At 35.4% G+C, this 24,807-nt stretch overlaps 1 protein-coding gene across 2 annotated transcripts in view; it reads right to left on the bottom strand.

The window, feature by feature from the left end:
* Window positions 1-13,779: 13,779 nt before the first annotated feature.
* The window catches only part of LOC108369243 (uncharacterized), a 16,625-nt gene continuing 5,597 nt past the window's right edge, over window positions 13,780-24,807 (bottom strand). For both annotated transcript variants that reach the window (XM_017624318.1, XM_017624320.1), the window contains 4 exons: window positions 14,955-15,073; window positions 14,551-14,842; window positions 14,264-14,410; window positions 13,780-14,190 (listed from right to left, as the gene is read on the bottom strand). In XM_017624318.1, coding sequence (XP_017479807.1) covers window positions 14,039-14,190; window positions 14,264-14,410; window positions 14,551-14,842; window positions 14,955-15,073 — 710 coding nt within the window. In that variant the 3' untranslated portion in view covers window positions 13,780-14,038. The remainder of the gene's footprint in view (window positions 14,191-14,263; window positions 14,411-14,550; window positions 14,843-14,954; window positions 15,074-24,807) is intronic.

The raw sequence follows: 24,807 nt of genomic DNA, 5'->3' as shown, positions 1-24,807 counted from the left end.
TTGACGGATGTTACTATCGATTTTGTTATCGATAGAGTATAAAGATAATATAGTTTAAAAAACTAAAACCTCCCCATTATAACTACCATTCGTACTGTCATCAGGTATGTAACTTGAGAATATAAATCGCTGCATCTTTTAGGCGCATCAATATTACATAGTTACATCCCGAGCTAATAAAAGGAAGATAAGAATGAAGATAAAGGAAAACAGAATAACATAAGTGTAATTAGAACGAACAGGGGTAGAAGACGAACGGGAGACCAAGGAAATGTGCAACTCCGACTGGAATAGACCATAGGCGTTAGTTAAGTGAGCACTCAAAGAGTTGCGTGAGTCGTGAGGTGACTCTCCGCATGCCGGGCACTGGTTGGGAACATCTGCATTTATCCTGCTCAGATATGATTTTAGCCTGCTACAGTAGCGAACATGGGCTATGGTGGTGTGAGTCTCCAGAGACAGACGAAGCTCTGTCACATCTACGTCAGGTGGCTGTGTTCCAAAAACGGCATTGACAGGCCAGGAGTCAGTGTAAGTTGGNATTTTAGCCTGCTACAGTAGCGAACATGGGCTATGGTGGTGTGAGTCTCCCGAGACAGACGAAGCTCTGTCACATCTACGTCAGGTGGCTGTGTTCCAAAAACGGCATTGACAGGCCAGGAGTCAGTGTAAGTTGAGAGCGACGCCCTGTGAATGTCGTTTATGGCCTGACGGTATGCTGTCGGGACCAGAGGTTGTTTTATAAACCTCTAGACCTCGTCTGCAAGTTCGTACAGATGATTTGAGTCGTCTAGAGTCTTCTTCTCTATTGCAATATGTAGAAAGCGGCGTAAACCAGCTGATCACGAGACGGACCTCGTTCTCTAGGAGTACATCTATGACTTGGAGGTTCTTAACCGAAGGTGAAGTGATAGATTGACGCCCGTATTCCGCAGCCCAAAAGCCATCTCAAGAGGTAGGTGAGCTACTTGAAAGTGCACTCCGGTGTGATGNTGATAGATTGACGCCCGTATTCCGCAGCCCAAAAGCCATCTCAAGAGGTAAGTGAGCTACTTGAAAGTGCACTCCGGTGTGATGAAAACCAAGTGTAATTTCAATTATTTGTAGGGATATGTTTTTTTTTTTTTAATTTCGAGGAGCGATCGAGCACTGTGTGCGCACTTTTTCTTTTAGAGTATGCATACGTTATTCGATGGGAGAAGCTATCGGATATGGCCACCTGAAACNTTAATTTCGAGGAGCGATCGAGCACTGTGTGCGCACTTTTTCTTTTAGAGCCACCTTTTCTTGGCCACCTGAAAGTCTTCTTAGAGTTTTAAGAAACAAGGTGGTAAAGCCATTTGTCCGAAAGCTTTAGGCTTGACTTACAAACCCTTACCCCCTAAAGATATAAAGACTATTTTGGCCTGCTGCACCCCTTCGGAATGTGATGATATACTCAGTTATTAGTGAAGAGTGATATTTGATGAAAACGTATTTATTGGAACCGTTTGTTGTGACAGTCTCTAAAAATATGTATTTGTTTGCTCCCAAAATCCATAAAATGCAAATGTTTTGTATCAATTTGTACCCACTTCCACTGCCTTTAATCAAATCGTAATGTTCCATCACCTAAATATGCCGTATTCAGCAAAGTTCAGCAGCTTTCATAAACCACAACACTTTGTTGAAGCCTTTTTGGTGTCGATCAGAAAGAAATCGGAACTTAATATCGACTTATTTCTCTTCGCTTTTTTCCTCCCTTTTTTTTGCTTGAAGGTATCATTCGTCATTAGTTTCAATTCCAGTCAATTTGAAATGCACATCTCATTAAGCGAAGTGTCATTCTGAAATTATTAGCAAAAAGTGCGCACAAAGCACACAAAGTCCTTGAATAATCGCCGAATCTTGAAAGCAAGTATTCTTCAAGTTTCTTTATTTTTATATTTTATGCTCTCTGAATTTGTTGCGCAGACTCATTCTGCAATAACAAAAGGAACGTGGCAAATGAGCTGCCTTACCTCTCGTTGTCCAATACAAATTCATGCCCAATCATTGTACGTTCGCAAATGAGCCATAAGTGAAATCAATCAAATTTCAAGTGTGACTCAGGAGGACTATCTTTTTGTACACAATTTTTTTTTTTTTTGCAACTTTCTTATTTATTTCAATTTCATTTCTATGTGGTTCACTGGAATTTCTTGTTTTTTGTCCCAATTTCAGCTAATTTTTAATAAATCACAGCTTAAGTCAACACATTTGTAAGTGCCTACAAAACAATACAAAAAAGTATTTCAATAATCTACTATTCGTTTTTTTTTTTTTGTGGTTGTGGCCACTCCTTTGTCCCCATTTCTTCTTATTCACCGTTTTATGCATATTCTTGTAGCTCCCGGCCATGTAGAATGAGTAAAAGATTTGTTTGTGCGAACTAAATTCAATTGAAACAAAGTGGTCGAGTGGGATTAGCTGTTTTGAATTGACACTTTGTAGATAGCGCTTAAGTAAAATACTTTACATTGTAGTCGGTACTTTTTGAGTTACTTTCTTTTCCTACAAATTTGACAGCCTAGACATATATACAAATAATTGAAAAAAGTTAAGCAGCTGAATATTTCTATGAATCTGATTTTCATTTACCCCTGGTGGTAGCAGAGGAAGAAGGAAGGACTTGGCTTCACTTGGCATTTCCAATTGGCGGAAAAGAAACGACTGGCGTACTTTGTTGAACTCGGCCAAAATCGCTTAAGCGGTTACAACACCCAATATAATATAAAATTTGATGATTTGCTAAGACTTTAATAAATACCAATAACTAGTACGGATTTTTGTTTACTTTGAGTAGAAGTAACTCTTTCTTAGTGTATTTTGTGGCTCCTAGTAGTATATATTGTACATTATTTTTATCTCTTATTTATGCGCATACATATATGTATATGTATCATGAATTGATTGCTGCCTCAGAATATGCAACATTTTTCGCTTAAATGCTATTCAGCGCATTCTTTCCACTACAGTAGCCTCAAAACTGCAGATCATATGTAGATCACTCATCAAATTTGATTCTGCCTAAAACTGAGTAACATCATTAAAACTGAATTTCTACATCCGCTTATGTTATTTGGCATAATACAATTGGGCTAAAATGAGCCGAATTAAAAGTTGAATTACATTGCCATTTGTATGTGCTGCTTTATTTAGTTTAAGTGGCTTTTGTACAATCAGTTAAAGGTATTATTTTACTTCTGTTATTCAGTGGCATCGTGAAATTATACATATACTCGTATGTACGAAGAAAATATGTTGAAATAGGCACACTATGCGGAACAACACTGTGCGATAATTTTATAACAATTCAGACCAGCCCTAACCAGTGCACGGACTTCGGAAAAATTAAAAGTGGTAGATGTTAAATTCAAAAATTGGTAGAAGTTGATCGATTTTTTTAAAAGAAACAATATTAGATAGTTTTTACTCGTATAAGATAAATGAAAGGCGAATTCAGGTAAGGTAGTGTTATCAGAGCAGCTGAATTCTCGCCTCGGTGATTCTTATTGTCAAAATGACGTATTTGTTGTCATTCTTATTGTCATTATGCGTAAAATTTGTTAGTGACATATTTGTTTTTGAACTTCTGCTGTCACCTTTTATGAATATTCGCCTTGGGATAAATTGTGTTTTTTTTATTATATATGTAATACTCCTATATTGGCAGTAACAGCTAGTACCGTCCGAAAACATTACAGTACAGATGCATACATACTAGGGCGGGTCGATTTTTAGGTGCCCAAAAAAATTAACAGGCACATCGCGATTATGATTATTTGGATCATTTCAAGCATTTTTGCCCAAGAAACCATAGGTCTAAAATAAATTTCAGGCATAAACATTTTCAACGTTGAACATTTTAGGCTATCTAAAAATTGAAACTGCATTATGAGAAAGTCACATTTCGTGGATTTTCGCAACAATGTTGTCGATTTTCGGAAAAAGGCGTTAACATCCAAAAAACAGTACTAAAACGCCCTCTAGCGGCCCTCAAAAGAAAAAATTAATACCAAAAATTGATTCCTCCACCCCAAAAACGCCCAGGTTTCAACAGGTGAGCCACTTTTTGCAAAAAAAAAAAACAACTAGACCGAACAAATCGCTGGCTTGAAATTCATTTTGAACCTATGGTTTCTTGGGAAAATATGCTTGAAATTATCCAAATAACCATAATCGCGATGTGCTTTTGATGCAAAAAATTTTACCCGCCCTAATACATACATATCGTCGTTTAAAGTACAAAACCGCGTATCGTCATTCTGCAAAACCGCGTAACTGACATTGGCTACCAAAAATTAAATTGGCTCACACAAGCTCTTGGCTCAATCCATATCCATTCGTCCTGAAATATACTAGCCAGAAATGCGATTGCTTTATAAAAACGAGAACCATTTTGAAATATGAATGTTTTTACTCTCTAGAAAATAATTTTTGCGGCCTCGCATACGCGGTTTGCATTTTGTTGATACGCGGTTTTGCACTTTAAACGACGATATGTATACACTGCGTTCATTTAAATCGTTTTGCTTTCTTTCCAGTAAATATTGGTAGATTTTTAGCCTTTGTTGGTAAAAATGGTAGAAAATAAAATACAACTAAAAAGTTGATAGATCTACCAATAAAGTGGTAAAGTCCGTGCACTGGCCCGAATTTTGCTAATATTTTCTTTAAGTATATGGCGCGCTCTCCAGTGCTCACCTCAACATCGGAAGCAAAGCCAAGGCAAACAACGCAAAAAGTCAGTATGCTATAACGCGGCGTGTGGTCGACAACATAGAAGTTTCACATAAATTAATTTGTTTTACTTACTTAGTTACCTTTAATTTAGACTTTGTACAGTAGATTTAGTATATTTCAATAAAGAACACTTGAAATATACATATCATAGTTAGTGATACATTGATTTATAAATTACTAGTACATTGGTGACCCCAACATCCGTCGGTAGACGGTCCCATAAGTGCTGCTAAACAATTGGCAATACCGACGTGACGTACTAAACAATTTTGTGTTAAAACCGTATCGGTGGAAAATTACCCAAACTTCCGATAGAAAATCATTTTGCCGGTGGAGCGTGCAAATCCGCGTCAAAATAACAAGGAAAGTGTAATCTAAATGTCCTAAGACTCGGGCATGGTGCATAAATTTGATTCAACGCTTATATAAACATACACGTGTTCGAGAATCCCGCAGTGCTAGAAAATTCCGCAGCGTAAAACAATTCACGAGATTTTGCCGTTTTTCGAACTTTGGTCGCTCAGAATATTGGTTCTGTAAAAGCATTTTTGAGCGCAATCAAACGGTAGTAGCGCCTAATTTTTCATATGTGCGTGATAAATACCGCAATACAGTGACTTTAAAGTGCTCTGCTAAGAACGAGTACGAAGCCTCACTGCTCTGCGCTTGTGGAGGTGAGACGTTTTCAAAAACTTATCGCGTTAATCGCTCGTTTTTCTAAATCCATGGAGGCAAAGCTATTGCAACACTTGGACAAAGAAAGTTTAGGCGATTGCACTCCGACGGAACACTTGCGGCACTTAAAAGCGCTAGTTCCCGATATTGACGAGGAAGTATTAAAAACCTGGTGTGTTGCTAATCTGCCACAACAGACGCGAGCATGCCATGTAATTCACAAAGACGCCGGCATAACCGACCTCGGCGAGTATGCAGATAAGCCTCATGAAGATCAAGATATTGAAGCTATATCACAACCGCCAAACTTGCAACCAAATCTCGCAAATCTCACTAAACAAGTTGCTGCGTTGACTACTGCAATGGCAAACATGCAGGACAGGTCTCGTTCACAAACTCCTAGTCGCAACGTAAGCCGCTCAAGAACTAGAACAGTGACTAAGAAAAGTTTAAATAAAACAGGTTTTTGTTGGTATCATACCAAATTTCAAGCACAAGCACGAAAATGTCGCCCTGGTTGCAAGTTCTCTGGTGGTAAATTCCCGGAAAACCCCTGAGAGAGTCGCCGAAGGCGGGAAACGGCTCTCAATTTTCAACCTCCTGCCGTTTATTCGTCACAGACCAGACAACAGGTGACAAATTTCTTATTGATACTGGCTCCGACATTTCTGTATACCCGAGCAAACACACCAACAAGCAAACTGCACCGCTCTCATATCAGTTGTTCGCCGCCAATGGTACCCCAATCTCCACGTATGGTACTATAATGCTAATACTCAACATCGGACTCCATAGAGATCTCCCATGGCGTTTTGTCATAGCTGATGTCACTCGTCCCATCATTGGTGCTGACCTCCTCAGTCATTTCGGTCTGCTTGTTGATCTTAAAAGAAAGCGCATAACTGACGAGCTTACAGGCATTTCCACTGTTGAAAAAATCAATATTAATGATGTTGCTTCAATAAAAGCGCTCCAACCGGAAGCTGATGTCATCTATATCAAACTTCTACAAAAATTTCATACTATTACCCAGCCGGGTAGCGCTCAGCGTTCCTATGAATTTAAAGCTGAGCATCATATCAAAACTACTAGTGGACCACCAGTTTCTAGTAAAGCTAGACGACTTGCTCCAGACAAATTAGGTATCGCCAGGTGCGAGTTCGAGAAATTAATCCAACTTGGCCTTGCACGAAGAAGTGATAGCCCTTGGTCTTCGCCTTTGCATTTAGGTCCCAAAAAATCGAGTGAGTGGCGCCCCTGTGGCGATTATATACGTTTAAACGGCCGTACAATCCCGGATAAATACCCCGTCCGTTATCTAGAGGATTTTGCATCGAATTTGCATGGAAAATGTATCTTTTCCACTATGGATTTGGTTCGCGCTTTTAACCAAATACCAGTCGCACCTGAAGATATCGAGAAAACGGCTATCATCACACCATTCGGACTTTTCGAATTCCCGTTTATGACGTTCGAACTGCGCAACGCCGCACAAACCTTTCAACGTTTCATGGATGAGGTAACAAGAAGTTTACCATTCGTATTTATCTACATTGATGACATTCTTGTGGCATCAGAAAATCAACAGCAGCACTTAGACCACCTCCAAATCCTGTTCCAACGCCTACAAAAAGCAGGTTTAATTATTAATGCTGCTAAATCACTTTTCGGTAAACAGGAAGTTCCATTTCTGGGCCATTTAATAACTGCTAGTGGAATGACGCCTCTCCCGGAGAAGGTCTCTGCAATTACTAACATTCCGAAACCATCTACGATTAAAAAATTGCGTGATTTCCTTGGTACTATCAATTTCTACCGAAAGTTTATTAAAAACGCCGCTCAACTTTTGGGTCCACTTAACAAAACGCTGGATGGGCCGAATGCAAAAAGTTCTGATCCAGTCAAGTGGACTCCTGAACTCGAGGAAGCATTCAACAGCTGTAAACAAGCGCTTGCTAACTCTGCACTTCTCGCTCATCCAAACGCTAACACGGAGTGGACTATTTTCACTGATGCCTCAGAAAATGCAGTCGGCGCAGTACTGCAACAACGCTGCAATAACGAATGGCAACCATTAGCTTTCTTTAGCAAGAAACTTACCCTATTAGCGCAGAAGAAGTCGACCTATCATCGCGAGCTGGCCGCAGTGTACGAGGCTGTTCAACACTTCAGGTATATTTTCGAAGGACGACATATCATCATTTACACTAACCACAAGCCGCTCATTCACGCTTTTAAACATCGTCCTGACCGTGCGTCGCCGTGGCAATTTCGCAAATTAGATTTCATCGGGCAGTTCACTACTGACTTGCGTTACATAGGCGACGCTGAAAATGTTATTGCTGACACACTATCCCGCGTCGATGAAGTTTCAACTGCAGTTGAACTCACTGAGTTATGCAATGTACAGAGGGAAGACGCCCAATTGCAAGAACTCTAACGAAATCCCACCATTTCGCGCGACCTGCGTCAACTTGAACACTTGAACAACAACACAGTCAAATTGTAGACGTTTCGTCAGGTACAGTTCGGCCTTATGTTCGTAAATCGCTACGTTTCAGAATTTTTATTGCCCTGGCCTCGCTTCCTCACCCTGGCCAACGAGCATCACGCAAACTGGTCCCTCAAAGATATATGTGGCCATCAATAGATATAGATGCCGCTAACTGGACAAAGTGTTGTTTGAAGTATCAAGCAAACAAAATTACTCGTCACACCATTTATCTTCTATTGCTAGGTTCGAACATATTTATATCGACCTAGTTACCTTAGCAGTCACACCTGGATTTACACAGTGCTTCAAGCAATTCGTTTTGGTTTCGGTTTTTGGCGTACCCCTCAGAATTACTTCGGATCTTGGCAGACAATTCGAATCAGATTTGTTTTATCAACTCACAAAAATTTTGGGCAGTAGACATTTAAAAACTACGCCATACCACCCCCACAAACAAATGGTTTGGTTGAACGCTTGCACAGATAGCTTAAATTCGCGTTGCTGTGCCACGGATCATCTTGGTATGGCACTTTACCTGCAGTTCTTCTTGGACACAGAGCTACCTGGAAAGAAGACAGCAGTGCTACGCCAGCTGAACTACGTTTTTGAAAAGCCCGTCCACTTGCCAGGAGAATTTCAACACCCTTCTGCTGCCGATTCTTCACCTCACGAGTTAATTGCATCTCTCCAATTCATTGCATTAACATCAGCGCAAACATCCAGTCATAGGCAAAAGCACGTATTTGCTTTTAAAGACTTGGCTACTACTTCTCATGTTTTCGTAAAACACGACCACATTCGTCAGTCGTTTGCTACACCATATGATGACCCTCATCGCGGTCATTGAGAAAAATTAAAAATGTTTCATTGTTAACGTTCGAGACAGAAACACAGCAATCTCCGTCGATCGCCTCAAGCCAGTGTATTTCATCGCCGAAGATATGGTACATCAACAAACACACAGCATTCCACAACCATCGGCGAGCACAGTTCCTACAACTACGAAACGCATTCGCTTCGCTAATTAATCTTTCGCCTACTTTTAAATATTGTTTTGTTAATATTTTCATTTTAGACGAACACAATTTCTCCAAGAAGGGGAGACATGTAGCGGGAGCTACATATTTATTTATACTCCGGCGCTCATGGCGCGCGCTCTCCAGCGCTCACCTCAGCATCGAAAGCGAAGTCAAGACAAAGAAACACTGAAAGTCAGTATGCTATAAAGCGGCGCGCGGTCGACAACATTGAAGTTTCACATAAATTGATTTGTATTAACTTAGTTAATTTAAACTTTGTACAGTAGATTTAGTATATTTCAATAAAGAGCACTTGAAATACATCCTTACTTCCTTACTAATATTATAAATCCGAAAGTGAGTTTGTTTGTTTGCTACGCTTTAACTACTCAACCGATCATCATGAAATTTTGTACACTGCTGTCATTTAGACCAACTTAAAATATAGGTTAGATTTAATCTCGATTAGACAAGGGGGCGTGGCACCTCCCATACAAACGGAATTTTTCATACATGCATTACTCAGGAGATATTTGGGATATATTACTTGAACTTTGTATGGAGATATATAAAATCATTATTTACTCATGGATGAGGGCTGCCACCCTTTAAAAAAATCAAATTCAACTTCAATTAAGGGAGTTATTAATTTCAAAATTATATTAAACAAGTAAGAAAGTCTAAGTTCGTGCGGAGTCGAACATTAATACCCGGCGCAGGTACTAAGTATATGATTTTCACCTTTCCGAAAGCTACCGCTACATGGTAAGCCGGTGTGTATCAATTTTGAGTAAATTAGCGTCCTTAAATTGCGAAATATTGAAGTTTCAAACATTTCTGAAATTTGCCGTTATATGAAAAGTGGTCGTAATTTTAATCTGATTCCAATAATTTTCAACGTTTTTCTTCTATGTGGCAAGCACAATAACCACACCGAGTTTGGTACAAATTGGTCGAACGGTTACCGAGATACATATATGTAATCATAAGTGGGCGGTGCCACGCCGATTTTCCAAAATTTTATTATAAACGTATTTCTTGGTAATGAATTGTTGCAAGTATCAATTTTGAGTAAATAAGCTTTAATATTTATTTATTTATCGAAGACATCGTATTTCTCCACATTACCGTTATATGGGAGGTAGGCGTGGTTATCGTCCGAATTTAAAAATTTTCGGCCATTTGGTATGCTGTGGCAAGGCTAACAACTTTGGAAGAAATTGGTGTAGCGGTTACCAAGATATACACATGTATCCATAAGTGGGCGTGGCTACGCCCATTTTCAAAAAATTTATAATATTATTATCTTTCGTCTAAAAATTATTGTAAATATGAATTTTGAGTGAATAATCTTCAGTGGTTACTAAAATATCGCAGTTTTCGTATTTCTGAAAATTACCGTTACATGGGAGGTAGGCGTGGTTATTGTCCGATTTTGCCCATTTTCAATACCATCCGTCCTACGCCCGAAAGAAGTGCACGTACCAAGTTTCGTTAAGATATCTGAATTTTTACTCGAGTTATCGTGTGCACAGACGGACGGACAGACGGACGGACGGACAGACAGTCACCGCTTAATCGATTTCTCTTTTCATTCTGATAATTTATGTATGTATACATTTGTCTATATCTATCTCGATTCGTTTTGCCTGTTACAAACAACCGTTATGTGAACAAAGTTATAATACCCTTGTGTACAAGTGCGCTCGCGTATAAAAATGGATGTCAAGAGGCTTAAAAAAGCTGTAGTTCTAATAAATTTTGAAAAGCGTTGCCACCTGTTTGAAAAGTCCAGTTTATATTAATCATACGCAAGCTATCTGAAGAATTAAAATATGGTTGCCTAACGAAATATTGTTAAGAAACCTTTAGTTTGCAAGTTTTGAATAATCTTTAAGTCTTTCACAAGGGTTGCCACCTTTTTTAAATATTAAATTCAATTATTTTAAATTAAGTTTTACAGTAAAAGACGCGCAATGGCCCTGGCGATTGATTTATCGGTGGTGATTTGAGATTTACCCCTGCACAACTCAAACCTGGTGCCTCCGAATAAAGCTTCAACGCATAATAATACATCCATTGGGCCAATCATAACACACAAGAGTTCGATATTCTCAGTGGTGCAGCAGATCGATTTAGTCTGATATTCGCGGCACTTTTTCTAACTTAGCGATTATTCGTAATAACTCCAGTGCCACCTGGCAGCCCATTCTGGCAGTAGTATTGCTTTTACCGTTAACAATACATATTTTGAATATTAGCCAAAGTTGATTATAAATAAGATTTTTAGTAACAACTTAACTCCAGCGCCAACTGGCAAGTGAAATTGTGAAACTACACTATCCAGAGAGCCCTTCAAAAGCACACAAAAATCTTTGTTAAAATCGTTCTGGGCATTTAGGGGGATTTCACTCACAAACACACATACAAAAGAATTATATGTATGTGTTCGTACGGTGCCACGCCCTCTTTCCAAATAGCCCATTTTTCTCCATTAGTATAAGATTGATTTCATACATCGCCGGACCAAGTTCCAGTATTTTACCATGAACACTTCCAGAGATATGCAATATGAAAAAATCGGTTTGTATGAGAGTGCCACGCTCCTTTTATACATCGAAATTTTGTTTAGCCTATAACCATCCTAGGGACATCTGGGGCAGGTGTCTGAAATTTAAAAAAAATCGGTTCGGCCGTTTTCGAGCTTTGCGAACACATAAAAAACGGCTTTCAAAATATATATTAGTATTCAAGATTGGTATGAATCTAAATGGTTTTGAATATGTGTTACAATATGTATCACATAGGTTGCCATCTTTTTAAAAGGTTAAATTCAAACTATTCAATATTTTAAATGATTTATTATAATATGGGTATCAATCGAAATGGGTTTTCAAGGGCTTCATTTCAATACTACATGTAAGAGGTTTCCATCTGTTTAAAATCTCAAATTCAGTTCAGGGCATATGTTAATTGAAAAAGTATGACAAAGAAAGTTTTAGTTTGAAAATATTTTTAAGATGGTTAAACAAATCTTAAACCACCTGTTTTTTAATTTAGTTTTCTTGAAATAAATTTTACTCAAATTTCATACACTCAGCGAAGCGGATGATAAAACAGTAATAAAACACTCGATGGTTTTGCAAAATTTAGCTCGTATTTTTATTTTATGGCCTTCACGGCCTAGGTAGTTTTCAAAAAAGTCTGAAAATAAATGTCTGAGCGAAATTAAAGTTTAAGACATATGTATATGGTAAAATTTCATGGGAGATATTTTTTCGTAGAACATTTTAACCCAATAGCTCCCGCCTGAGAAGGTTGTTTTTACGTTTACTTCAAAAAACCCCACAAAAAGCAAATTTGGAAGTTCGTTCGGGGATTGATATATTCTAGAAAATTATTGTTCGGAATATTTTACTAGGGGTCTTCTCAGGAAGAAACTTCATGCCACCAAGAATTTTATAATAACAGCATTTTTGGGGGTCGGCAGCGTATTCCGAAGGTGCCCTAAAACCACAAGAATTTTTATGTTACTCCATATTACCCACATTGTTTGTGACCTTTGCTTGGACCATGTGGCTTCTAAAACCTGGTTTTAATATGTTTTAGAAACGAACGCTTAATCTAAAATCGACTTTGTTTAAGAGGTCGGCAAACGGTTTCGAAGATCGCGGGTTTTTTCAATTTACACATCCCCTAAATTTTAACGATAACTACATATGTCTAAATTGCATACATATACATACATATGTATGTCTCAAAAAGAATCAAGATATTCGTAGCTTATGTAAAATAAATACCGCTATTATAGCAGAAGCATGGTTCTTTGAAATAAGCATAGTTTTGAATGGATAGGAAAATGTTGAAAAAATTCAAAAAAATACACCTTGCTAACTATATTTTTTATTAAAAAAATTCTAAAAAATAAGGTAGCTCTACAAAAGATTTATAAATTGAAAATTTTATGAAATCGTCAATTTATAAAGCTTTTTAAACCAACTTTATTTGTTATGAATAAGGCCCATGATACAATTGAATAGAAGGTAGTTTCATTTAATGACATTCGTTGTTGTTGCCGCCTATTTGGCTTTTAACAAGTTTACGACATTTAACTGAAATCATGCTACCAGATTCACTAGCAGGAAAATTTTTGTTTCTTGAAAAAGTAAAAATTTAGAGGTGGATTTTTCGCTAAAATACTGTCGATGGCTTAACCACTGGACTGACGAGGCTATATTTTCTAGCGCGGCCGAAGGCCACCAACGCTGAAAGGAGTTTTGCGCAAAAATACTGCTGCTGGCCTAACACGAGTTTAATTTTTTTTTGCGAAAATGCTAGGTTCACCCTACCCCCAACATCAAAATTTTTAAATGAAACTACCTTCTTTTTGTATCATGAATAAGGCCATACAAATATAAACATCTGAGTACTATTCGTCATTATTTTCCCAACGAATTTAGATATTCGCTGGTATCCCAAATCAGGGGCAGCTCGATGGAATTAACATCATTGGAGGAGTTTGCTCTGCCTGGTAGTGTCCAGATCTTACAGCCATTCGTAAGTGGTGATCCGGGCGATTGCGACTGCGCTAATCGGCCAATTTGAGTAAAACAGACCATACAGACCCAGCACAACTCGTCAATATGTAGCTAAGTAAAAAGGGCAAATGCCAAGACCCCTCTAACGCTCTCTCCTATTCTGCAATCACGAGCCAAAAGACTGACTCAAAATATAAATCGTAAAAGCATCATAAAGAAGACGTTATAATGAGTTGATTTCCTCTCAACACGTTCAAAAGTACAAGGCTCGAAAGATTAAACTCTGTTTTTATACTTTTATTTAAATTAAATATTAATGAATTTACAATTATCGAACTAAATCGAATGCTTAAATATACTAAAAATACAAAGGTACGATAGTGCATGCCATGTTGTAATACTAATTAAATAAATACATGCGTCGATTTTGGGAGTGAGCGCCTTAAATAAAAACCTACAATATTTCTTTAAAAATTTTCTCTCAAACTAGGCTAACCTAAATTTTCCACAGATTCCAATTGAAGTGAAAATTCAATTCGGAAAATGTTTTACTCTATTAAAACTTTATCAATAGGAATGTTCGCAAAGAATTGATTGATATGCGTTATAAAAATTGGCGCCCATTGCTCGCGTGTGGCCGGTATGCCGACGCGTGTGATTTCGGGCAGATTCTCATTAACCAAATTCAAAATCATTGCATCTGAAAGAGAAGAAAAGCAAACGTTAACAAAATACATCTTCTTCTGAATAAAAGATTTCTGGTATTCACTAACTCAAATTACGATCGCTAAATATGCCATTGGCTATGATACGCGCATCGCCCACCGCCACATTGGCATTCAAACGTTGCAGCTTCAAACGGCGCCCCGCATCCGTCGTCTCTATCGAACCATCAGTTAAAATAGTGGCGCGTATGTTGTCTGCATAATTATTGNGCATCCGTCGTCTCTATCGAACCATCAGTTAAAATAGTGGCGCGTATGTTATCTGCCATAATTATTAAAAGAGATAGTAAATAGTTAATCATTTAACGCAATCAACACTTGAATGCGCAACAAACCGATGGTGATGTTGAAGGGTCCCTTGGGCACCAACCGCAAGCCGCCGAATTTTACATCCGCCTTGAATTGGCCATTCGCTTTGATTCTCGGTATTTCAATGCTCAACTTAACAATGAACGCCTTCTCGGTGAAATTCGACAAGAATGTGTTGACCTTGAATTCGCTAATGCCATTAATGTACATATTCTTGATGAGCAGACCGCCTTGCACGCCTTCGTTGTCATAGCGGAAAATGCCGCGTCGATAGAAATACGGATCGATGGATGGCATGCCATACTGAGGTAGGCCAGCCTAAAAAGAGAGTCGATGAAAAGTAAGCAATAATGTTGAAAAAAGTGACAGCGGCTTTCCAAAGAAGTATGTACGTATGTGTGTATATATGTATGTGTGTGTGTATACTTACCTTCAGCTGAGGTACAATTTGTGTGAAGAGATTGCGAATGCATTCATTTTTGTTGGCATCTTTCAAGTTGCAAGGCGCGAGCTCGAAGTTGGCATTGTCGTTGTTGACTTCGGATGGTACTGCAAAAAGAAAAATTAGAGGGAAAGGGGTTATTATAACAACTTTATTGTTTTTTTTTTTTTTTTTGCAACATTCACTCAACACAGAAGGTCATAAAAACTAACTTTGCTTTTATTACGATAGTATGATTTTATAAAATGATTAGAATAAAAATTTTACAAATTTTTTAAGTGCCCTCGTAGATATGCATGGTCACAACTTTTGCATAAAAAAAACAATTGTTGGTCTTCAGATGAATTTAAAGAAGATGATGTTTACACATTACATGTTTTCAGAACGTATTTCGTTTACATGTTTACAGACCGTATTTCGGTAAAAAAATAGTCGTATTGAGACTTAAAAAAGAAAAGATTGTGAAGCTTTAAGATTCTTATTTTCAGATTTCTTGGCTACAAATTTTTACGAGCTGCGGTTCTCATGCAATTCTAATGGATAATTATAGTATGTGTGGATGTAACTTTTTAAAATTATTTTCATATTTAGGAATGACTTTTTACAAGTAAGTTTTTATTTTTTTCCATTAGTTTGCGCGTAACAGTTTTAAAATTGTAGTTATTGAAAAAAGTAGAAATATTTATTCCGTAGATGATAAAAAAAGTACGCGGAGTACGCTCATTTTATTTTTATAAAAATATCTTTTCGAGTCTTTTAGAAAGCCCTCACAAAAATTTACTACCCCCTTTGAACCTTTTTGGGAGTAATTGTATTTTGTTGACAGCTACCAAATAATCCATTCGCAACAGCTGATTGACAAATGAAAATATAAAAATACAAAAGCGAAACGATGAATCTCCAAATTTTTTATTTGCTACGAAGCCTCCATGTTGTGCCAGAGCAACCTTTACAATATTTTCTGTTAGTATCATTTATTTCATGTGAATATTAAAATATAAACATGATGTTTCATATCAAAGTGGATAAAACCATTTTTCGCAGGGGTCGGTAAATTTATATTTTTATTAATGCTGCTATTTTTGCCTAAATAATTTTAAACCATCATATAATATTAACTTCCCACACCCCAAATCAATTTTATATGTATATGTTTGCGTACAGCGTTTTTGTTTTTAAAAATATTTGCAATGTTTTTCGTAATACATTTTTTTCTTTAATTTTTAATAGAAATATAGTTCATTCTGCATTAAATTTCATATTAATTAATGATTCAAAGTTTTTTACAAAATTTAGGAAAATTCGACAAATTTTTCACCAAAATTTTCAATTTGAGATTTTTTTCGTTGATGCTCTTCGATAGTTTCTCCCAAAAAAAAAAAAACTATCACGCATCCGTTATATGGACGATAGAGAGAAAATAATCTGAGTGCCCCATCTGCTGTCGTCGGGAAGATTCCAGTCATAGTTACACAGATCGAAACCGGTAGCTGAGCCAATAAACCAAGTAAGTAGGCTCTCACGCACCAATTTACTGCACGCGCGCCATCTTTTGAATATTTGCAATACAGCTTCAAGAATGACCCATAGGTATTCTATGACCTTTACCAGGCCACTTAAAAAGTTAGTTGCAAGTGCATCGTCGTGCCGCTCATTTTAAAAGTGTTGAAACGTTTGCAGCTAAGTCCATTCACTCCCGAATTAGATGTTTGTTTCAGATGACTTCCCCTAATCTTAATTCAAGGGTCAAATTTTGAAAACAGTCATGCCAAATTCGGACATTCACCTTTGCGTCATTCTGCGCTGTGGTCGACCTTAAAGTTCTCTAAGCACGTCTGCAAAACACACTCGCACATACAAACATATACATGTACAAATAAATATGCATGATGTAGAAATGTGCTGACTCATCAAATTCATTGCAATCGCCTTGGACAACCATGGTCTACTGCACAACAAAATACTCTGTGGGATTTTCTAAAATTTTTATACAAACTACAAAAAAATATTAATAACTTAAAGAAGTAAATGCAACATAAAAAATAAATGTGCATTTTATAGATTGTGTGTGCTGTTTTTAATACTAGTAGCCTTTATGTACTATGTAGATGTGTATGTATGTATGCGCGGTCTACTGACCAACAAGCCAATAGTCCACCGCTGCAAATGTTTTAAATGATATTTTGTAATAATCTGGTAATTTAACGACTGTTTTGCACAAAAGCAAAAAAGATTGTTTCGCTATTGTAGTTATTGTTGTTTCAGTCCATCTATGCACATTGCAGATACATAAGTACATATTGTGAGTAAAATATGAAAAAAATATATATTTATATATATAAAAAACGTGTATTTTAATTTATTAATTTTAGTTTAGTTTATCTTGATTTTGTTTTGTTTAAATATTTGTTTTATTTACTTATAGTTTCCCTCATTGTTTTAGTTTTAATCGAAAACGCTTTTCCATTATGTCTGAGCATAATTCAGTAATTTATGCACATACCTACTATTTATGTACATTAGCCTGCATCACTGCTCATACAAGCAAAAATCATTACAGTCTTACCTTTGGAATTATAAAAGCTATTGTATTTTAATACTTCCGCCAAAATATTTCGGAAAATATTAAGATTTACGTGAGCGAGACCGATTTGAAAATACCTGCAAAAATGGGGTTTTTTTTTCATGAATAAAAATAGTTTTTTAAAAGTATTTTTTGAAAAAAAAAATGTAAGATTAAAAAATTCGCATAAAAATAGTATTTAAAAAAAAAAATCAACGGAATCATAATTATGAGATGTTTGATGTTGTTTTTGAACTTTTTTCAAAGAATGGTTTAATGCCCAAAGTCCACTAGGCATTGAAATGACACGATTATTTTTAATGCTTAATTTTGTAATTTGTCATTTTTGCCATTAAATGCCTAGTGGAAATCCAGCATAAGAAAACTTGAATAACTTAGCCAAAACTTTACCCATTTAGACCTATGACCTACCATTGGAAAGTTATTTTCTCACCCTTTTTATTTCTTTGCAAATACATTCATTCACGTTTGATTTTTTTTTTTTGCAAGCAACAACACATCTTAATGACGCTCGTTTATCTTACCTTTCTCTTTCATACTTTGAATGAGTTTATTTGCAAAGAAATAAATAGGACGAGGAAATACTTTTCCAACGATGCCTCATAAGTCTAAGCCGGTGTAGTTTTGGCTAAGTTATTTAAGTTTTTCTTAAACCTATCTTTGAAAAATGATAAAAAAACAGCATCAAAAATCTTATTATTATGATTCCGTTGAAAGAAAAATTTTATATTTCTATGCAGATTTTTTTCAGCTTAAACTTTGTTGTAATCCGAGGTAAGTTTTCTCAAAAATTACTTTAAGAAACCATTTTTATTCATAAAAAAAAATCCAATTTTGGAGGTATTTTCAAATCGGCCCAGTTCACGTAAATCTTAGTATTTTTCCGAAATGTTTTGGTGGTGCAGACTAGAGGACTGCATGAATTCATTCAAACTTCTAGCCAAACAGAGTACAATGGATTTGAATATTTTACTTCACATGTAAAACACTCAGCGTTTGGAATTTTGTGAGTTATGAATATACATTTTGTTTTAAATTTTCTACCTTCAAATTAGGGCTGTGCGATTATTCGATTACTCGACCAATGTGGTTAATCAGTTTTCCGGTTAATCAATTACTCGATTAATCAAGATTTTGATTACTCAAAACGATGATTAATCGAGTTACTTGATATATGATTACTTAAAAAAATTATTTTGCTCGTTAAATGAGTTTGCTTTGGAAAATGCTTATTTTCTTTCTTACATTCTGTACATGAAAAAGTTATTTTTTGAAAATAGAAACGTTGTTTTCAAAGTATCAAGGAACTTCAACTGCTTTATATGTAAACAGTACTTTGAAATGTTGACTACTCATTTTACTCATAATGTTGATTAATCATAAAGCAAATTACTCATATATTTTTGTTTTTGGTTAATCAAAATCTTGGTTACTCGAGTAATTGAACTTTTGAGCAATCATAATTTCCAATTAATCGAATATTTGAGTTATTTACTTTATGATTACCTAAAGTTTTTAATAATCAATTAATCGCACAGCCCTATGGAAAAATGTGAATGAGTGAATGGAAAACATTCAAATCATTCAAACTCATTTCGGTAAAAGTTTTTTTCTACAAACAAGTTTTTTCGTATGTAATAGGAGCGCAGCAATAAATACATACATATGTTTGTACATATGTGCATAGAAAAAATATTTTTGGATATTCATACAAAAAATTGTCATTAATTTCAATTCAATGTATTTTCATTTTGTTTGAATATTGTAATGTCGACACAAATATCGGAACAGCTATTCACTCAAATTCAAAAAAATGTGAAGCCAAAATCATTCACTCGTTTTGTATATGAATAATTCATATGGCGTTTTGAATGCATTCATGCAGCCCTCTAGTGCAGACTAATGTACATACAATTTATTTTTGTATCTAAATTTATGTGTACATACATACATACATTCGTACATAAATATATGTTTGTACGAAAATCGCAAAGCTTATACCCATTTTATGCCACTCCAGTTTCCTATTACGAGTACACCAAATTTCATTTTTTTTTTTTTTTTTGTAACTGAACTTGACCCAGATAAAGCGCTTCAAATGGTCACATAAGCGCAAAACATGGCCACATAAAAAGGTTAATGAAAACAGTTCAATTGCACGTCAACATACCCAAACATATGTACATATGTACGCACATAGACTCATTAATGTTTCAAGATCTCACATGTTCACACAAGGTAAATGTTGGCGAATTTGGAGTAAAATTTGACTCATATAACTGCTTTGGCATATTGACATTTTTCGTCTTACGTAAACTCACCCGAAAGGTGAAAATTGTAGTTATTTTTTTTTATTTTTTTTCACTTCTTGGTCATGAAAATTTTGTATTTGAATTAAAAATTAAAGAGAAAAACAATTATTAGCGCACATTTTGCCAAGAGCTTGGCCGTATATTTCCTTATATTTGTTAAGATTAGATTTATTATTCAGAAATCAGTAATTTCGCACTGCAAATACACACATTAACGACGCAATAGCTCTGCTTCGTACGCTTTTCACTCGCACTATTCACCCAATTATACAGTTACCCATTTATTATGCAACAAATCTAAACACCAGTACATACATATATCCATAGCTGAGGTTCATAATGGAAAAAAATGCGAAAAGCATACTCACATCTCATTGCATTGCGTTTTGCACAACGGTGCTTTTGCATAAATACAATTAAACAGTGCATAACGGCATTAGTTTATATTTTATTGGAAATTCCATTGAAGGCTTAAATCGGTTAGTGCCATCGATGGCTTCATAAAGGCTACGGCTGTTATTCGTTTATGCTATTTGTTGCTAAAAAATAAAGAAAAACCATTTGATAGGGAGATAAAAGTTATTGAAGGCAAAGAATACAAGTTTTAACGCAACTACCGCATTACGTCCGCATGCGCACAAATGAGCAAGCTGGTATTTATACGTACACACATATGTATGAGTAGGTACCTGGTGATTTTTAATAAATATTAGCACGATTTTTAAAGTAAAATTTTTTTGTTATTTTTTTTTCATAAAAATATGATTCACGCTTTAACCAAAACCATACATATATTTAAATTCAACTTTCAAACTTTATAGAGCTTAGAAAGTTTAACAAATTGTCATTAAAAAATTTTGAGCTTTTTAATCTGATTTTTTAGATATTTATGCAGTTTGGTAGCTCATTAAATTTTACTATAATAATTTAATTTGTAATATTTTTTTTTTTTGCTGACGGCTTTTGCGATTTTTTTTTCTAATAAAAAGTGCAATTTATAAAAACTGGCGTTGATGTTTTTTTAATTTCCTTTGCAAACGGTCTTGTGCATTTTCTTCCATAAGAAATTCATGCTTGCATGGAAAAAAGTACAGATTAATTTAATTTAAGATTTAATGGACTAAAAAACTGCATACTCACAAAAATTCTAAAAAATCAGATTAACGGCTCTATTCTGTATCAGTTACACATTCTTGCCACAGTTTTTATTACGGAAAAATATATGAAAAAATTAAAATTTGTCAGTAAAAACATTTTTGTCACCAATACAGAATTGGGCTATAAAAAGCTCAAAAGTCTGAATGTTTCATTTATATGGTTTTAAATAAAGAATTAACCATATTTTTATGAAAAAATAACAAAAACAATTGTTGCTTTAAAAACCTTGCAAATATTTAACAAAAATCACCTTGTACTCATTTATGCTCCCCACTGTATGCGTATTTCAGCACAAGCAATTGTGGAATTCATGAAACGTCGCAAAGTTGTTGCAAATGTTACATTTTTTGCAAAATTTGCCACCTTGCGACACAGCTGATTACTTTTGTGTGAAAACTTTCTTGCGACACTGTCATATTATGTAAACGGCAATTCGGCATTTGAACATGGTTGCGCATATTGGACATTTCCATCAATTATAGTTTAGAAATAAAAGATGATGATGCTTTGCAATATACCAACTTGGAACTCAGCCATACTCACCGAGTTTAGATTCGCTACGCAAAACCTTAAACAGACGGCAGCGTTGATCCGGATCAACTCGTTAATTCAGAATTATCTCGGCAATTAACTGCAGTTGACTTGAATTAAGTCCTAGAGTTAATTCCCAAACATAACTCGGATCAAGCGAATATTCGATGACAACACTGACGAAAACTCAGGGAGCGTAGAATACAGAGAAAGTACAAAACTAGCATGGACATATATATACCTTTTCATCGGTAATGCAGTCACCATGCTAATTCAGATAGGAATCCAATTAAAATTGAACAAGAACTTATTTGAATTAATACGGTGACTGCATTACCGACGACAAGGTATTTTGTTTTTTTCTTCGTGTTCTATGCTCCCTGAGCAAGTAAATATGCAAACAAAGCAGCCAACTACTTCATCCGCGGTAGCCAAGTGGTGAAAGCTGCGTACTAAAAGATCCTCGGTTGGAGTGATTGCCAAAAAAAAATTTGTTTTTATTGTTACTTTAATTTTTCAACTTTTTTTTTTAATTTTATTTGATTTATATAATTAGTTTTACTTTTTTTTTACATTTGTTTTATTTTATTTGAATTTTTTTTATTATTNTTAGTTAAATTTAATTTTTAGAGTGTAATTTTACTAAAAAAGTCAAAAACAACTAATTAAAACCAACTTTAAAAAATATTCTACTGGCCGTTGGATTCTGTCAAGGCACAATTTTGATCAGATCAATTGCGGCGTTAATCCGGCTCAATGTTGCCTTCTGTCCATGCTTTAAGACTTCCAATAATAATACCACATCGTTAATTTTACCATTCTTTAATATTAATTTAATTGCAACACTAGGTTTTTGGGGACATATAAAAAATGGTTAATATTAAAAAATAATTTGAAAAAATACATGGAAAACTTTGGGGGCTTTAAATAAATCTTTAATTATTTATTATTTAAACACTTTTTAATGTTAAAGTAAATCTTTTTTTGGTTTCAAAATAAAAACAAAAACGGCGAAATATTTGTTCGGAACAATCCTAGGGGTGAGAGCATTATAATTCCGAATTTACTTTTTTTTTTTACCACCCTAATGCATACACTCATGCCACTATGGTCATACCATGGCACTGCTGTCAGCACATAAATTGGCTGACAGTAAGAGGCAGAAACCGTAGTAAAAGATTACTCAATATTTCGTGCGCATGCGCTGACAGCTTTTATTTCATTTACAATATTTGCGTTAGCTTTCGTGTTTTTTTTTTTTTTATTCCGCTTTGGATGTTTATTTGTTATATTTTCGACAACTTTTATTTACACTTTTCATAGACTAGATTATCTGTATGTACATATGTATGTAATTGTGTGTCACTTTAAACTAGCGCAAGGTGCTCGCTGTTAACTCTGGGGTACTAAAAAGCATTCACACTTGCTACATTTAATACGTTCCGCTCCTCTAAATCTATAATTTGATGACAAATTGTTGTAGGTCAGTACGGTTTTTTAAATATTTTTTGGCTGCTTCTCTTCTCTTCTTCTTCTGAAGGAGACTTCACTTCACATTCGTCTCGTAAATGTGTCTTTTTATTTCTTTTCTTAGCTTCTTATAGTTTTTCTAACTTTTTCATTTAGCTTCGCTTGCTGTGGTGTAGGCCATTTTAATATTTACGTTGGCCTCTCTCAGCGGGTTTGCCTATGGACACAGCTAGAAACTTTAACACATTTTTTCGCAATGTTTTTAAGTTAGAAAAATCAATAAACGCCGAGAAGATTGTACCGAAACTGACAAGTTTAATGGGTTGGAGTTGTACAAATTTTCTACGTAACCACTTTTGTTATTTTTTGTTTTTTTTTGTTCGTATGTAATGTTTACATTTGATTGTATTTCTTTTATTTAATATCCGTTTAAAAATTTTACGCAAACGTTTGCACGCTTAATAAGTTATTTAAATATTTCTTTTGTAAATAAATTGTTGGTAATAAATTTACAAATGGAACGATAAATGAAAATTTTAACAGGGATGTCCCTTTTACTTTTCATAACTTCTCGTATTTTTGATTGAATAACTATTGATGTTTAGATTAAATGAAAATCGAAATAATTGTGACGTAGCCTTCAGAATTGATTCTTCGTGATTTTTAGTTACAATTCGAATTATGAATTTATGCTAAAAAATTTGTGTATAGCTTCAATTTTGTCTTTATGTGATTAATTGCAGATCAAATAGTTCCCAAATTTTCGATTTTAAATTAATGAATCGATATGGTATAGCAAAACAAGAGACATAGCGACGTAGAAGGATCTATACCCCGAAGGCCTCCCTAATAAAAGTTAAAGGAACCGAATTCCCAATTCTAAGAAGTTCAACTGTTTAACCAAAAACCGGACAAGCACATTGAATGGTCTCCGATGTTTGATCGTCCTCAAGGCAATGCAGGTGCGCGCTTGGACACTTATGACCGGTCCCGTGAGGAAGTTTTATTGTGTATTTCGCTGTCAAGACGGACAAAATGTTATTAATCCGATAAGAGAGAGCCCCCAAATGGCCGCTTGGCACTCTGAAAATATAACTATGAGCGCGCCCTTTAAAAAAAAAATAAAATCGAAAAAACCTGATTAAAAAGTTGAAAATTTTGATGAAGATTTTGCTGAATTTCGCGAGTTTTGCACAAAGTTTAGGAATTATATTTTTATTTTTTTTTTTTTTGTTGCTGAATGAACCATATTTTTATACAAAATTGGCGGAAAAATATTAGAATAAAAATTGTTGCATATATTGTGAAAAATTTGCTGTGCCAGTACTTTGTTCCGGCAGTGTATTTTATATACAAGTCCGAAGACGAAGGCGATGCGAAGACGGGCCCGAGCACGTATACGAATACTCATTGGAATACAAATTTCTGTAGTAGGAAAGAAAATAAAAGTGCATCGAAATAATGACAGATGGCTGATGGCACATGATTGCAGTTAATGTGGATCTGCTTCTAAATTACTAATTATTAATATTCAGAACTCATATTGATATATTAAATTTAATTCAATAAAATCAACGCGAGTATTTCAGGCACAGTTTTATAACGTGATTAATATCACGTATTCTACGTTTAAGTTAGGCGCAGTGGCTCCAACACAGCCCGCAGGTCAAGACGAAAGCGCTAAACTGGTCCTTTTATATGCGGTCTAGTTTCTCTAATATTTATGTATGCTTCTACTGTATATACACAGTGGCGGATTTATCGTACAGGCAACATAGGCTGAAGC

This window comes from Rhagoletis zephyria, unplaced genomic scaffold, assembly GCF_001687245.7.
Source record: "Rhagoletis zephyria isolate East Lansing unplaced genomic scaffold, Rhagoletis_zephyria_1.1 Rzeph_scaffold_03567, whole genome shotgun sequence".
NCBI lineage: Eukaryota > Metazoa > Arthropoda > Insecta > Diptera > Tephritidae > Rhagoletis > Rhagoletis zephyria.
This window is presented reverse-complemented; position numbering and strand designations above follow the sequence as displayed.